The sequence below is a fragment of the Manis javanica genome, chromosome 1 (assembly GCF_040802235.1).
Source record: "Manis javanica isolate MJ-LG chromosome 1, MJ_LKY, whole genome shotgun sequence".
Taxonomy (NCBI): domain Eukaryota; kingdom Metazoa; phylum Chordata; class Mammalia; order Pholidota; family Manidae; genus Manis; species Manis javanica.
Window position 1 is genome coordinate 100,360,755 of NC_133156.1, and position 17,001 is coordinate 100,377,755.

General features: G+C 36.8%; 1 protein-coding gene across 3 annotated transcripts in view; it reads left to right on the forward strand.

Moving 5' to 3' along the window:
- The window catches only part of TRIM23 (tripartite motif containing 23), a 58,275-nt gene that overhangs the window by 5,201 nt on the left and 36,073 nt on the right, over positions 1 to 17,001 (forward strand). For all 3 annotated transcript variants that reach the window (XM_037013607.2, XM_037013606.2, XM_037013605.2), the window contains exons 3-5: positions 9,986 to 10,107; positions 10,720 to 10,998; positions 11,530 to 11,712. In XM_037013607.2, the coding sequence (XP_036869502.1) occupies positions 9,986 to 10,107; positions 10,720 to 10,998; positions 11,530 to 11,712 (584 nt within the window). The remainder of the gene's footprint in view (positions 1 to 9,985; positions 10,108 to 10,719; positions 10,999 to 11,529; positions 11,713 to 17,001) is intronic.

Consider the following 17,001-nt stretch of genomic DNA (forward strand, 5'->3'; position numbering starts at 1 on the left):
AGTGTCTATGAGTCTACTGCTGTTTTGTTCATTCTGTTTTGCTTCGTTTTTAGATTCCACGAGTAAGTATTGTCTTTCTCTGCCTGGCTTATTTCACTGAGCATAATACCCTTTAGGTCCATCCATGTTGTTGCAAATGGCAGGATTTCTTTTTTTATGGCTGAATAATATTCCACTGTGTATATGTACTACCTCTTCCTTATGCATTCATCTATTGATGGGCACTTAGGTTGCTTCCACATTTGGCTATTGTAAATAATGCGGTGATAAACATAGGGGTGCATATATTTTTTTGGATTAGGGATTTTATTTTCTTCAAGTAAATTCCTAGAACTGGAGTTACTGGATCAAATGTAATTCTACATTTAGTTTTTTGAGGAGTCTCCATACTGCTTGAAATTTTTGTACCAATACATTCACACCAAGTGTAGGAGGGTTCCCATTTCTTCATATCCTCGCCAATACTTATTATTTCTTTTGTTTTGGATAGTGGCCATTCTAAGCGGTGTGAAGTGATATCTCATTGAGATTTTGATTTGCATTTTCCCGATGATTAGCAATGTGGAGCATATTTTCATGTGCCTGTTGGCCATCTGAATTTCTTTAGAAAAATGTCGGTTCAGGTCCTCAGCCCATTTCTTAATTGGGTTGTTTTTTGGTGTTGGGGCATGTGAGTTCTTTATTTAATTTTGGATGTTAAACCCTTATCAGATGAATTATTTATGAATATATTCTCCTGTAGAGTACTGTGCCTTTTTGTTCTGCTGTGGTGCCCTTTGCTATACAGAAGCTTTTTAGTTTGATGTAGCCCATATGTTCATTTTTGATTTTGTTCCCCTTGCCTGAGGAGATGTGTCCAGGAAAAAAATTGCTTATACTTATGTTCAGGTTTTATCCTAAGAGTTTTATGGTTTCATGATTTATATTCAGGTCTTTGATCCAGTCAAGTTTACTTTTGTATATGGAGTTAGACTGTAATCTAGTTTCATTCTCGTGCATGTAGCTGTCCAGTTTTGCCAACACCAGTGTCTGAAGAGACTGTCTTTTCCCCATTGTATTAATGGCTCCTTTACAATGTATTAATCGACCATATATGTGTGGGTTTATATCTGAGCTCTCTATTCTGTTCCATTGATCTATGTTCTTGTGTGGGTACCATACTTTTTTGATTACCATAACTTTGTAGTATAGCTTGAAATCAAGCAGTGTAATCCCCCAGATTTGTTCTTCTTTCTCAGGATTGTTTTGGCTATTTGGAAACTTTTGTGGTTCCACTTGAATTTTAGGATGATTTGCTCTAGTTCATTGAAAATGCCATTGGAATTTTCATAGGGATTTCATTGAATCTGTAAATTGCTTTGGGCAGGTTGGCCATTTTGACAATATTAATTCTTCCTATTCATGAGCTTGGGTTAGGTTTCCATTTATTTGTGGTATCTTTTAATTTCTCTCATGAGTGTCTTACAGTTTTCAGAGTATAGGTGTTTTACTTCCTTGGTCAGGTTTATTCCTAGGTATTTTATTATTTTTGATATAAGTGTAAATGGGGTTGTTTTCCTGATTTCTCTTTCTCCTAGTTTGTTGTTAGTATGTAGGCATGCAACAGAGTTCTGTGTATTAATTTTGTATCCTGCAACTTTGCTGAATTCAGTTATTAGGTTTTAATAATTTTTTGGTGGAGTCTTTAGGGTTTTTTATGTATAATATCATGTCATGTGCAAATACTGAGAGTTTAACTTCTTCTTTGCCAATTTGGATGCCTTTTATCTCTTTGTGTTGTCTAGTTGCTGTGGCTAGGACTTCCAGTGCTATGTTAAGTAAAAGTGGTGAGAGTGGACATCCTTGTCTTGTTCCTGACCTTAGAGGAAAATCTTTAAGCTTTTCGCTGTTACGTATGATGCTGGTTGTGGGTTTGTTGTATATGGCCTTTATTATGTTGAGGTATGTACCCTGCAAACCCATTTTGTTGAGAGTTTTTATCATGAATGGATGTTGAATTTTGTCAAAAGCTTTTTAGTATATATTCAGATGATTATGTGGTTTTTATCCTTCATTTTGTTAATGTGGGTATGACATTGATTGATTAACAACTATTGTAGCATCCTTGCATACCTAGAATAAATGACACTTGGTCATGGTAGATGACCTTTTTGATGTATTTTTGAATTTGGTTTGCTAATATTTTGTTGAGAATTTTTGCATCTATGTTCATCAGGGATATTGGTCTATAAATTTCTTTATTTGTAGTGTCTTTTCCTGGTTTTGGTATTAGAGTAATGCTGGCCTCATAGAATGATTTTGAAAGTATTCCTTCCTCTTCTACTTTTTGGAATACTTTAAGAAGGATGAGTACTAGCTCTTTAAATATTTGGTGGAATTCTGTTTTGGAGCCATCTGGACATGGAATTTTCTTTGTTGGGAGTTCTTTAATTACCAATTTGATTTCATTGCTGGTAATTGGTCTGTTCAGGTTTTTTATTCTTTCTGGGTCAATCTTGGAAGATTGTATTTTTCTAGGAAATAGTCCATTTCTGCTAGTTTCTCCAATTTATTGGCATATAATTTTTCATAGACTTCTTTGGTTATTCTTTGTATATATCTGGTTTCCATTCTGACTATTCCTTTTTTGTTTCTGATTTTGTTTGTATACTCTCTCTTTTGTCTTGATAAGTCTGGCTAGGGGTTTATGTATTTTGTTTATTTTATCAAAGAACCAGCTCTTGGATTAAATGATTTTTTTCTATTATTTTATTCTTGTCTATTTCTGCTCTGATCTTTCTTATGTCCCTCCTTCTCCTAACTTTGGGTTTCATTTATTCTTCTTTTTATAGTTTCTTTAATTGTGAATTTAGACTGTTTATTTGGGATGGTTTTTGTTTCTTGAGGTAAGCCTGTATTAATTTGTACTTCCCTCTTAGAACCACAGATTTTGAACTGTTGATTTTGTTTTCCTTTGTCTCCATGTATTTCTTGATTTTGTTTTGATTTGTTCATTGATCCATTGATTATTTAGAAACATGCTATTTAGCTTCCACATGTTTGTAGGCTTTTTGTTTTCTTTGTGTACTTTATTTCTACTTCCATACCATTGTGCTTTGAGAAGCTGCTTGAGACAGTTTCACTCTTTTTGAATTTATTGGGGCTTTTTGTGGTCTAGTATGTGATGTATTCTGGAGAACTTCCATGTTCCCTTGAGTAGAACATGGTAGAATATTCTGCTTTTGGGTAGAATATTCTGTAGACATCTGTTATGTCCGTCTTGCTCAGTGCCTCTGTTCCCTTATTTATTTTCTGTCTGGTTGATCTGTCTATTGAGTTGAGTGGTGTGTTAAAGATTCCTAAAATGAGTGAGTTGTAATCTATTTCCCCCTTTAATTCTGTTAGTATTTGTTGTACATATTTAGGTGCACCTATATTGAGTGCATAGATATCCATAATGTTATATCCTCTTGTTATATCCCCTTTATAATTAATGTCCTTCTTTCTCTCTTGTTACTTTCTTTGTTTTGAAGTCTATTTTGTCTAATACAAGTACTGCAACTTCTGCTTTGTTCTCCCTATTATTTGCATGAAATACCTTTTTCTATCCCTTCTCTTTTGGTGTGTATGTCTTTGGGTCTGAAATGGGTCTCTTGTAGGCAGCATATAGATGGGTCCTGTTTCTTTATCTATTCTGCCACTCTATGTCTTTTGATTGGTGCATCCATTCTACTTCCATTTAAGGTTATTATTGATAGATATTTACATACTGTCATTTTATTAATTGTTTTCTGATTGTTATTATAGCTCTTCTCTGTTCCTTTATTCCTCTCTTCTCTCCTTTTTTTTATTTGATGGTATTCTTTGGTGTTATGACTGGATCTCTCTTTTTAAATATTTTGTGTATGTATTACAGGCTTTAGATCTGTGGTTTCTGTAAGGTTCAAGGATAGGTTCTTGACTATAACAGTTTATATTAAGTTGATGACTGCTCTATTTCAAACAGAAAAAGTATTTATTTTTTTCCTTTTTATTCCTCCTGTATACATTATGTATTAGATATCATAATCTGCCTTTTTGTGTATCCCTTGACTGGTTTTATATAGAGTTGGTTTTACTTCTTTGTTTTAATTTCATACTTGCTTGATAATTAATTGGTCTACTACCTTTACTGTGGGTTTATTTTCTCTGGTGAAAATTATTTAGCCATAGGAACATTTCCATCTCCAGCAGTCCCTTTAACATATCCTGTAATGCTGCTTTAGTGGTTATAAATTCCTTGAGCCTTCATTTAGCTGAAAAATGTTTAATCTCTCCTTCAAATCTGAATGATAATCTTGTTGGGTAGTAGAATCTTGGTTGAAGTTCCTTTTGTTAATTAAGTAATTTAAAAAATTAAATAGTTTATGCCACCTCCTTCTGGCCTGTAAAGTTTCTGCTGAGAAGTCTGCTGATAGACTGATGGGGCTTCCCTTATAAGTAATCTTTTTTCTCTCCCTGGCCACTTTCAGTACACTTTGTTTATCCTTAATTGCTATCATTTGAATTTTTATATGTCTTGGTGTTGTCTTCCTGGGGTTCCCTTTATTAGGAATCTCTGTACTTCCATGACCTGAGTGTCTGTTTCCTTTTCCTGAATGGGGATGTTTTCAACAGTTAGTTCCTCAGAGAGACTTTATATCCCTTTGTCTGTTCTCCTTCTGCAATGCAAATATTGTTTTGTTTGGATTGGTAACACAGTTCTCTTATCATTCTTTCATTCCTACAGATTCTTTTGTTTCTCTGTTTCTCAGCTTCCTTGTGTTCCTGTTCTCTAATTTCCATCTAGTTGATTATCTCCTCTCCTTACAGCTATCTGTTATTCTTTCCCTCCATTTTATATTTCATTTCAGTTACTGTATTCTTCAGCTCTGAGTGGCTCTTTTTCAACTCCAGTTTCTTTGTCAAAGTCTTCAATACTTTTCTGCAGATCAGTGAGCAGATTTATGACTGTTGCTTTGAAATCTTTATCAAGAAGATTGGTGATCTCCATTTCATTTAGCTTTCTCTCTGGTGTCTTATCCTGTAGTTTTGTTTGGAACATATTCCTCTGCCTCCTCATTTTGTTAGGGTTTCTGTGTTTCTTCTTTTGTATTAGATGGATCTGCTATGCATCCTGGTCTAGAGAGTAGTGGCTTTATGAAGAAGGTGTCCCATGGTGCCCAGAAGCTCAAAACTCTTTCCTTTTCAGTGCCTGGTTTTCCTTTGCAGTGGAGCCCCAGTTACTGTTGTTGGGCCAGGTTGGGTCAGGTCACCTGTCTTTCTGTCTGCCAGCAGTCATGTAACTCAGTCCTCTGAGGCAGGCAGTTTGCCTCAGCTGGCCCTTTGTGATCAGAGCAGTGGCTTCTGCTGGGATCATTGTGGGTAGTCCACCCTCTGCTTCCGTGCAGCAGTGGCAGTGCAGCTGGGTTAATAGGGTGGTGGGGTAGCTTGGTAAGTCACACAATGCGGGTGGGGGAGTGCAGGCATGCTGTTGAGGTATGTAGCACTGGACTTGGCTATTTGCAGGGAGGAAGGAGCACTTGTAGTTGGCCCCTGCAGATGCCTCTTTAACTGTACTGAGAAAGCCTGGAAAGGCTCCCTTCTGCCTGTTAGATAGCAAAGTCTGATACCGCTGGGCCAAGTGGCCTGGCATGCAGGTGGTGCACAGGGAAGCGCCTTGGTGTTGAGCTGCCATTGGCGGGGATGAAGCATCTGAGGCTCCTGAGAGTGTCCTACCTGTTGGGCCAAGGGATGCCTGGGGAGGTAATATCCACCTGCCCTCTCTCCTGCAGGGAGAGTTCCATCCAACTGTCGCCCCTCTGGTACCTCTCCCACTGCTAGCAAGTCTTTAAAACTGCTACCTCTGTGTTGGGTCTCAGTGGGACCATTTGAGTGTGCCTCTTCTCTACAAGTGACTGGAGTCTCAGCCTCCCAGAGTGCTCTTACTGTCCCTGGTGTCCAGCCCCATGAATCACCAGAACCCAGTGCAATATGGACTTGTGTTCCCAGAGCAGATCTCTAGGGCCGGGTGTGCAGCGTTCCTGAGCACCTCTCCCCATCCCACTCCATTCCTCTTCCTCCTGACTGTGGGCTGGGATGGGAGAAGGGCTTTGGTCCTGCTTGATTGATGCTCTACCACTTTACCCTTGTCTGCGATGGTCTGTTCTTTAGTCTTTGGGGTCGTTTTCAGGATTAGTTCTATTTGCTGTAGTTACTTCTTTGGTGTGTGTTTGGGAGGTTTCTTCCTTGCCTTCTACTTGGCCATCTTTTCTCCCTCTCTCTCTACTTGATTTTTTTTTTTTGATATCCTTAATGAACAATTACTTGAACAACATTATGGTTACTAGACTCCCCCATTATCATCTACTTGATTTTTTAAAATCATAAATTCTAAAGAGGTTTCAGTTTCTATTAAGGTCAGTAGTCTTGCAGCTATAAATTTGCCCACTCTTAGGTACTAATTTTATTTTACCTTCTGAGATGTTTCTACTCAATACTTATATATGAGAAGCTTTAAGACATGTGAGAAAAACATGCTAACCTTACTCAAAAAAATAATTAATTTGCTTGAAGCCATTAGTCCAATAATGCAGTGTTTCCCTTAGAAATGAATAGGTCAATAATGAAAATACAGATTAGTAATTTTGAAGCCAGCATGTTTTTATTTACTGATTTCAGAGGCAGAAGTCCTTATAGCTTGTGATAACTGCTTCTCATTTTCTGTGAAAATGAGTTTAAAGGTCTGGTGTATTTTTTTCATTTTCCTGCTTACTTTTAACATTTTTCTCTATACATTTCAAAATTAGTTGTTATTGTGGGGTACAAGATTTAGAAATAATAACATTTGTTAACATTCAAACAGTTATTTTATAAGCATAATACCAGTTCTATTTACTCTTTTTGATAATGGAATTTTGTCTGAAATAAAGTCATTTTTTGCAGGTCAGTAGCAGTATTTGTTTTAAGGCTGTTTTAATGTGTTCATACAATATGTCAAATGGAACATGTTGAGTTCGCCAAAAAAAGAATGCAAGAGTACTCAGATTTTTAGATGGGAAAACTTTAAAATACTAAGAAACATGGTTGTAAAATGTTTTCTTGTAGGGAAAGAACAGGTTTTTTAAAGTTTTGGTAGTCTTTGATTTAAATAAGTAGTATGCCTATTTACCAGAAAACTAATATAAGACAGTGTTAGCATTATTTTGGATAGCATTAACCTACTCTGAGCCAAGAAATAATAGGAGTGGAGGGGGGAATGTCTTATTTTGACATTCTTTTATTTAACCTTTTATTCTGTTACATATGTATTATAACATCTTCTTTATATAAAACTATATAGAAATAGTAACGTTTTGCAAATGGAGCATGGACCCCTTCTTCCACCTTCTTGAAGGGCATTGTACCTTCTCTGTATAAATACCACAGTGTAGGTTGTTACCAACTTTAGTGTTTAACTAAAAACAAATCTATGACAGGGAATGGTTAGTCATATCCTGGGATGAAATCAATTATGGTTGCTATTATATCAACATTAGAAAAAAACAACCAACCAATACCTCTCTCTGCCTTAGAAACAGATTATATTTACTATACCTTATTGGTTAGATTTTTACTGATTTCTGCCTATGCAATTGTGACCCTTGATATAGTTGATGTCTTTTTTTAAAAAAATATATTTTTAATTGTTTTATAGAAATAATATATATACATTGCAGAACATTTAGAGATTTATGAAAGTATAAAGAGCAAATAAATTTATTTGTAATTCCTCCTTCTAGAGAAGAAAACTACTTCTAATGAGAGAGAATCAAAATCAGAATTCTTCTCTAGTCTGAGAAGAATATAGTAGTTATTTGTGGTGGTTGCTAGTACTGTTCAGCACTCTTTCTGGTTCTTCACTTCTGTTCCCATGGTAAAATTACACTTCCTCTTATAATTAGGTATGGCTGTGTGATTAGTGAAATATGAGTAGAAGTGAAGTGTCAGCTTCCAGGTAGAAGCACACATCCAGGATGTGTGATGGTTTGCAGTAAATCCTTCCTCCTGCTGCAGTGAGGTGCTGCAGGTGTTGAGAGAGGCTCAGTGGCCTGTGTGCCTGATCATAGACAGTAGGAAACAAAACCTCTCTTGTCTTCCTCAGCCCCTGAGAGCTTGCATGAACACAAAGTAAATCTTTGTTGTTATAAGCCATTGAGATTTTAGAGTTACTTTGACAGTTACAGAAGTATTAAGGATCATATCTAGACAGTAGATAGATACTGCCTAGACACTACTAAGAATTTATATGAATGTGTTCATTAAATAATGACAATATTTGGGAAATTGTGAAGAAAATATTTTAAATAAAGGACTTGCTTAGTAGTCTTAATCTGTATATAAATAGGGTAGATAGAATTCAGCTTGTTGTAGAATATGTTTGAAAATTAAAATGGAGAAAAGCCTTGTGGGACAGCAAGGTTGAGGGGGAAATTCTAGGTAGGCTGCATTAAGGTACTTGGAAAAATTGGACACAGAAGTTAAACAAGAGGCTTAAGATATTTAGTGTAGTTTGAATTTTTTTTTTTGAGAACCACAAGAAATGGTTTCTTCCCTTCCCTTCCCTCCCCTTTCCTCCCCTTCCCTCCTCTTCCCTCCCCTTCCCTCCCCTCCACTCCCCTTCTCTTCCCTTCCCTTCCCTTCCCTTCCTCCTTTCTCCCTTCTCTTTCCTTCCTTTCTTTCTTCCATTTCTTCTTTCCTTCCTTCCTTCCTCCCTCCCCCTTCTGTTTCTCTTCCTTCCTTCCTTCCTTCCTTCCTTCCTTCCTTCCTTCCTTCCTTCCTTCCTTCCTTCCTTCTTTCCTTCCTTCCTTCCCTCCTTCCTTCCTTCCTTCCTTCCTTCCTTCCTTCCTTCCTTCCTTCCTTCCTTCCTTCCTTCCTTCCTTCCTTCCTTCCTTCCTTCTTTCCTTCCTTCCTTCCTTCCCTCCCTCCTTCCTTCCTTCCTTCCTTCCTTCCTTCCTTTGTGGCTAACAGGAAGGGGAGCCCTACAGTCAATAATCACATTATTCTTTTATCTACTTATTTATTCAATGAATATGTATTAGGTGGCATGTATGTGCCATGTGGTCTTTGTTGCATGGAAGCTCACCATAACAGATATATAGATAGTCTTTCTAAATGCTGAAGGATCTGGTTATTTATAGGCTCAGGATGAGTTTGTGTCGGTGTGTACACTTAGGTTGTGTGCACATGTACATCTGGCCTTTTAGGGCTACTTCTGGGGAAAAGAAGCATTGGTCATTATTCAAATGTGCCTAGGATCATATCTACCTAAAAGGGATTGTTGCCTTACTTTGGTGTGAGACTTCTGTATATTTGTGTGAGAAGGAGTCCTTGACTGCTATAGTGTTCTAGCTTCGATGAAAGGTAGGGAAAAATATTATCTTTAGCTGCTCTAGTTCCAGTTTACTTAGACATGGGGTTATTTTAGGTTAAGTGTATCATCTGTACATCGGTTTTCAAACATGAGTCAAATATTTTTGGTCATGAAATCAATTTAATTGGCTGTGAACAGGATTTTTTAATAAGAAGTAGAAAAAAAAATCAGTGTGTAGCCCATTGTGAGGGTGGAACTTTTCTTGCATTTATTTATACATGTATGTTATCCTAGGTTGTAATGTGAAATGTATTTCTTACTGTAGGTTGCTGTAAAAAATATTTCAAAGCATTTTTTTAGTATAGGTAGTAAGAGTCAGTGACAAAATAGGATTTATAAGGTTAAATGATAGAAAAATAATATATATTTTAAGTATATTTATACTTAGAATGCTGAGTAGTTCTGTTGAGTATATGAACACAAGTGTTATACCATAAAAAGTGATGAAAATTAAAATTTTAAAAATTTAGACATTAATGATTAAACTATGCAACTTAGAAATTCCTATTGGGGTATGAAGTAAAATGATTTAATATTCCATTTTGTTAGATTTAGTTTTTATTATGTTTATTGTAGGAGATTCAGGTGTTTGGGGATTGAAAAAAAATTTTGCTTTGTTGGAACTTTTGGAACGACTGCAGAATGGACATGTTGGTCAGTATGGAGCTGCAGAAGAAGCCATTGGGATATCTGGCAAGGTACTGATTGAATTTAGTGAAATATTTGCTATAAACATGAATTTTTTCTTTTAATTTAAAATATTTGCCATTAAAAGCACAATATTACCTTATTTACTGTAGCTGATAGGATTCCAGAAATACAACCTTTAGTTATGTTACAGTTCTGAAGGCAACAATATTCCAGACAGAACAAAAGTAAATGAAACTTGAGTTCTCTGAAAATATTATACCCAAACTATGCTTTGGGTATAAACTTGTCTCCTTATCATAATTCCTCCTGATCAGAATAAAGTGAAAAGGGTAGAAGGTTGTGGAAGAGTAAGAAGAATGTGTAAGCTGCATTTAAGCTGAGGATGCAAAAATGAATCAGTCAACAATAAAGCACAAAAAAAGAAAGAAGAACTCCATGAAAGAGGCTATTTAGGACAGACATAAAACGCCTTAAAGATAGCAGTAGCTTCTGAGGGAATGACTATTATTAAATGTCTTCATGGGAAGGTTAGATTGTGTATAGGTATAATCTCTTTATGCAGACAGGCTGATATCCAGCAAATATTAGAACAAAGCTATTAACACAGGTTGTAATGATTGGGATTTAGTATTAAGACATTAATTTTTTTTGTTTATCAGAGCATCATTCGTTGCGATGAAGATGAAGCCCATGTGGCATCTGTATATTGCACTGTATGTGCAACCCACTTGTGTTCAGAATGTTCCCAAGTTACTCATTCTACAAAGACATTAGTGAAGCACAGGCGAGTGCCTCTAGCTGATAAACCTCATGAGAAAACCATGTGCTGTCAGCATCAGGTGCATGCCATTGAGTTTGTTTGCTTGGAAGAAGGCTGTCAGACTAGCCCACTTATGTGCTGTGTCTGCAAAGAATATGGAAAACACCAAGGTCACAAGGTATGAGTATGATTATATTAGATGATACCAGCCCACCATTTGTTTTCATTGACTTGGTTCTTTTTTGCTAAAAGGTAGTGAGTTGAGGTTGGTAGTATGAAAAGAAACAGATTTTCCAGATTTCATAACAAAAATTTGAGAGAGGTCTCATGATTCTTTATTGAAAAGTAGCTTTCTAGTAAGAAACAAAAGTCCTCTTCTTTGTGTTTTCATGATTTCATAATGCACTGCATGTATTTAACAATATTTATGTCTATTGATGAACTACTTCTTATAATAAAATTATAGAGAGAGTCTCCTGGGATTCTGCTTTAGTGATAAATGAACTTCCAAATTTTTAATTATTTATTTGAAGGATATATGGTTTTAGGTTGAAGGCAAATTAGTATTCTTAGGCCGTTCTTTTTGTAAATGTGTTATAAAAGCCACTTGTGGTTGATGCCTTTTTAAAAATGAGATCAATTTAAATAGTATTTTATATCATTAGTCAAAACTATGAGTTCTTTTCTATAATTGTGTTGCTCTCTATAGCATTCAGTATTGGAACCAGAAGCTAACCAGATCCGAGCATCAATTTTAGATATGGCTCACTGCATACGGACCTTTACTGAGGAAATCTCAGATTATTCCAGAAAATTAGTTGGAATTGTTCAGCACATTGAAGGAGGAGAACAAATAGTGGAAGATGGAATTGGAATGGCCCACACAGAACATGTATGGCATTTTTTCTTTCTTTTTTATCTGCTTACCCTTTTTCCATCTCACTTTTTTACCTTCTTGTATTTATTGAACAATTGCATTGTGCCAGTAGTATACTGGTCACTGGAAATAAGTTTTTAAAAAAGTCTCTGTCTTCATGGGATTTATAATCTATCATGGAAGAGAGGCAGCTTCAAGTGTGGTAACTTTATTTTGTGGGGGAAGTAGAGGATACCAGCCAGTGCATAATTTAGGTCAGTTAGGTAAGGCTTTCTAGAAGACATGATATCTTAAACTGAAATTTCAAGGAAATGAGTCAGGGAGAAGAGTGGGGTTGGGGAGTGAGTTGTCCCAGAGATGGACGTGTATGTTAAAAATGCCTGGAAGTGAGAATTGGTCATACAGACACTTAGCTAGGTTCACTATGGTTGAAGCTTTGAATATTGGGTGAGGTGTGGCAAGAAAAGATACGGAGAATTAAGAGCCAAATCATGAAGGGTCTTGTTAGCCATGTAAAAGCATTTGGGCTATATGTTAAGGATAGTGATGAGCCATTGAAGAATGGGCATAGCAATAACATAATCAGATTTGCATTAAGAAAGGTTGCTTTTCAGTGTAGAAAATGAATTGAAGGAGCAACAAGATTGGAAGCAGGGAGACTTATTAGGTGGTGGTTGAAATATACAGTTGAAAAATGATTATGGTTTTGGCTTAAAGATGGTGGTGTGAGAGGTGCAATAAAATCTCCTCCCAAAACCACATATAATATGAAAATGTAGCAAATGCATCTAATTCTGAAAGAGCAACAGGAAAGAAGGCTGCAACAGACTGCCTACACTTGGGGAAAAGAGCAGACCTCACAGAAAAGGATAAAGTACCAAAGCCATGATCCAGTGGGACCAAAGCCCTTCCCCCACCCCAGGTCACTGGCAGGAGGGAGAGAAATGAAGTGGGAAGGGGGTGGAGGCCTAGGGCTGCTGAACACCTGCCCTGGAAATCTGCTCTGGGAGTACAAACCTACATTACATGGCGATGTAGAGATGAGTGGTTTAGAAAGCTAAGACAGGCAGAATACTTGGAGAGACTGAGATTCCAGCTGCTTGTGGAGAACAGGTACCCAAAAAAGAGGCAGGCTCTCTGATATACTTCCTAACAGCCAGAGGGCTGCTAAAGGGAAACTATTGCACAGAGCTTGTTGCTCAGGAGAAAGGACAGGTGGACAAAATTATCTCAGCACACTCAGCCCAGCAGGTTGGGAACTTTCAGGAGCTTCAGGTGCTCCATACCCCTATCTGGCAATGAAGCTTCGAGGCCCCCCCATCATAATACGCAGCCTGTCACTCCTTCCTCCCAGCCAGCACCGGCTTGCAAACCTGCGGCCCCCAGCCATTGTGACAGGCCATTGTGGTACTCCCTATTGCAGGTACAAGGATGAAGCATAGAGGCTCCTCTTTGCGCATTCATCCTACTGGCCCTGGCAGTGGAGGCAGGGAGTGCAACTGGGAAGCAGGAAAGAGCTCTTTTCTCATGGCAGACACCGGCACTGCCAGCCTGCGACCCCTGCCATCGTTCTAGTCAATGAGCAGCTCCAGAGAGTAGAGCTTCTGGGCACCATAGGGTGCTGCCTACACCAAGTTATTTTTATAAATATGAAACATCAAAGGAACCTGGTACAAATCAAAATCCCGCAAACACCGAAAGAGGGCCAAGTGAAACTGAACTCACCAATCTTCCTGAAAAAGATTTCAAAATAAAAATCATAAACATACTAACGGAACTACCGAAAAATATTCAAGACATCAGGGAGGACATCAAGAAAGAGACAGAAACTTTGAAAAATACAGTATCTGAAATGAAACATACAATGGAGGGATTTAAAAGCATATTAGATGAAGTAGAGGAGATGGTAAATGAAATAGGAATTAGAGAAGAGGAATACAAAGAAGCTGAGGCACAAAGAGAAAAAAGGATGTCTAGGAATGAAAGAATAAAAGACAACTGCGTGATCAATCCAGATGGAACAGTATTTTCATTTTAGGGGTACCAGAAGAAGAAGAGACAGAAAAAGGGATAGAAAGTGTCTTTGAGGAGGTAATTGCTGAGAACTTTCCCAATCTGGGAAAGGACATAGACTCTCAGGCCATGGAGGTGCACAGATCTCCCAACATAAGGGACCCAAAGAAGACAACACCAAGACATACAATAATTAAATGGCAAAGATCAAGGATAAGGACAGACTATTAAAAGCAACCAGAGAGAGAGAAAAGACCACATACAAAGGAAAATCCATCAGGCTATCATCAGACTTCTCAACAGAAACCTTACAGGCCAGAAGGGAGTAGCATGATATATTTAATGCAATGAAACAGAAAGGCCTCAAACCAAGAATATCTACCCAGCAAGATTATCATTAAAGTTTGAAGGAGGGATTAAACAGTTTTCAGATAAGCAAAAGCTGAGAGAATTTTACCTCCCACAAACCATCTCTAGAGTGTATTTTGGAGGGACTGCTATAGATGGAAGTACATCTAAGGCTAAATAGCTGTCACTAGAGAAAATAAAACCACAGTAAAGTAAATAGACCAATTAATTACTAAGCAAATGCAAAATTGAATCAAGTATCCTCAAAGTCAGTCAAGGGATACAAAAAGAGTATAGAATATGATACCTAATACATAAGAATAGAGGAGGAAGAAAAAGGAGGACAGAAAAAACCTTTAATTGTGTTTCTAATAACATACTATGTGAGTTAAGTTAGACTGTTAGATAGTAAAGAAGCTACCCTTAAACCTTTGGTAACCAGGAATCAAAAGCCTGCAATGGCAATAAGTACATATCTATCGATAATCACCCTAAATGTAAATGGTCTGAATGAACCAATCAAAAGACAGAGTCACTGAATATATAAAGAAACAAGACCCATCTATATGCAGCCTACAAGAAACTCATGTGAAACCCGAAGACATAAACAGACTAAAAGTGAAGGGATGGAAAAAGATATTTCATGCAACTAATAGGGAGAAAAAAGCAGGTGTTGCAGAAGTTGTATCAGATGAAATAGACTTCAAAACAAAGAAAGTAACAAGAGACAAAGAAGGACATTACATAATGATAATGAGGTCAGTTCAACAAGAGGATATAACCATTATAAACATCTATTCACCCAACATAGGAGCACCCACATAATGTGAAACAAATACTGAAAGAATTAAAGGGGGAAGTAGTATGCAGTGCATTCATTTTAGGAGAGTTCAACACACCACTCACTCCAAAGGACAGATAAACCAGACAGAAAATCAGTAAGGAGACAGAGGCACCCAACAACGTATTAGAACAGATGGACCTAACAGACATGTACAGGACACACAAAAGGAGCAGGATACACATTCTTCTCAAGTGCACATGGAACATTTTCAAGAATAGCTCATATATTAGGCCACAAAAAGAGCCTCAGTAAATTCAAAAGGGTTGAAATTGTACGAACCATCTTCTCAGACAACAAAGGTATGAAACTAGATATAAATTATGCAAACAAAACAAAAAAGCCCACAAACACATAGAGATTTAACAACATGCTCCTAAATAATGAATGGGTCAATGACCAAATAAAAACAGATATCAAAATATAGAAACAAATGACAACAATAACTCAACACCCCAAAATCTGTGGGACGTAGCGAAGCCTGTGCCAAGAGGGAAGTATACTGCAGTACAGGCTTACATTAGGAAGGAAGAACAATCCCAAATAAACAGTCTGAACTTACAATGAAACTGAAAAAAGAAGAATAAATGAGGCCCAAAGTCAGGAGAAGGAGGGACATAATAAAGATCAGAGCAGAAATAAATAAAATCAAGAAGAATAAAACAATAGAAAGAATCAATGAAAGCAGGAGATGGTTCTTCGAGAAAATTAACAAATTAGATAAACCCCAGTTAGGCTAATCAAGAGAAAAGAGAGTCTACATGCATAAACAGAATCAGAAATGAGAAAGGAAAAATCACCTATGGACATCACAGAAATACAAAGAATTATTAGGGAATACTATAAAAAATTATATGGTAACAAATTGGATAACCTAGAAGAAGTGGACAACTTTCTAGAAAAATACAACCTTCCAAGGCTGACCTAGGAAGAAACAGAAAACCTGAACAGACCAATTACCAGCAACGAAATTGGTAATAAAAAACTAAGAACCAAAAAAACTCCAGAACTAGATGGCTTCACTGATGACTTTTGTCAAACATTTAGTAAAGACCTAATACCCATCCTCAAAGCTCTCCAATAAATAGAAGAGGTGGGAATACTTCCAAATTCATTTTGTGAGGCCACCATCACTCTAATACAAAAAGCAGACAAATTCACCACAAAAAAAGAAAACTACAGACCAATATCCCTGATGAACATAGATGAAAAAATACTCAACAAAATATTAGCAAACTGAATTCAAAAATACATTAAAAAAATCATCCATCATGATCAAGTGGAATGTATTCAAGGTATGCAAAGATAGTACAATGTCTGAAAATCTTCCATCATATATCACATTGACAAAAAGAAGGACAAAAACCTCATTATCATCTCCATAGATGCCAAAAAAGCATTTGACAGAATTCAACATCCATTCATGATAAAAACTATGAACGAAATGAGTATAGAGGGCAAGTACCTCAACCTAATAAAGGCCATATATGACAAAGCCACAGGGAACATCATACTAATAGCGAGAAGCTGAAAGCTTTTTCCTGTAAGATTGGGAAAAATAAAAGGATGCCCACTCTCCCCACTTTTATTCAACATAGTACTGGAGGTCCTAGCCACAGCAATCAGACAACACAAAGAAATAAAAGGCATCCATATTGGTAAGGAACAAGTTAAATTGTCACTGTTTGCAGATGTCATGATATTGTACATAAAAAAACCTAAAGAATCCACCCCAAAACTACTACAGTAAATGATTCATCAAAGTTGCAGGATACAAAATTAATATACAGAAATCTGTTGCATTCCTATATACTAATGATGAACTAGCAGAAAGAGAAATCAGGAAAGCAATTCCATTTACAATTGCATCAAAAAGAAAAAAATACCTAGAAGTAAACCTAACCAAGGAAGTGAAAGACCTATACCCTGAAACTATAATACACTCATGAGAGAAATTAAAGAAGATACCAATAAATGGAAACACATCCTGTGCTCATAGTTAGGAAGAATTAATATTGTCAAAATGGCCATCCTGCCTAAAGCAATCTACAGATTCAATGCAATCCCTATCAGAATACCGACAACATTCTTCAACGAGCTAG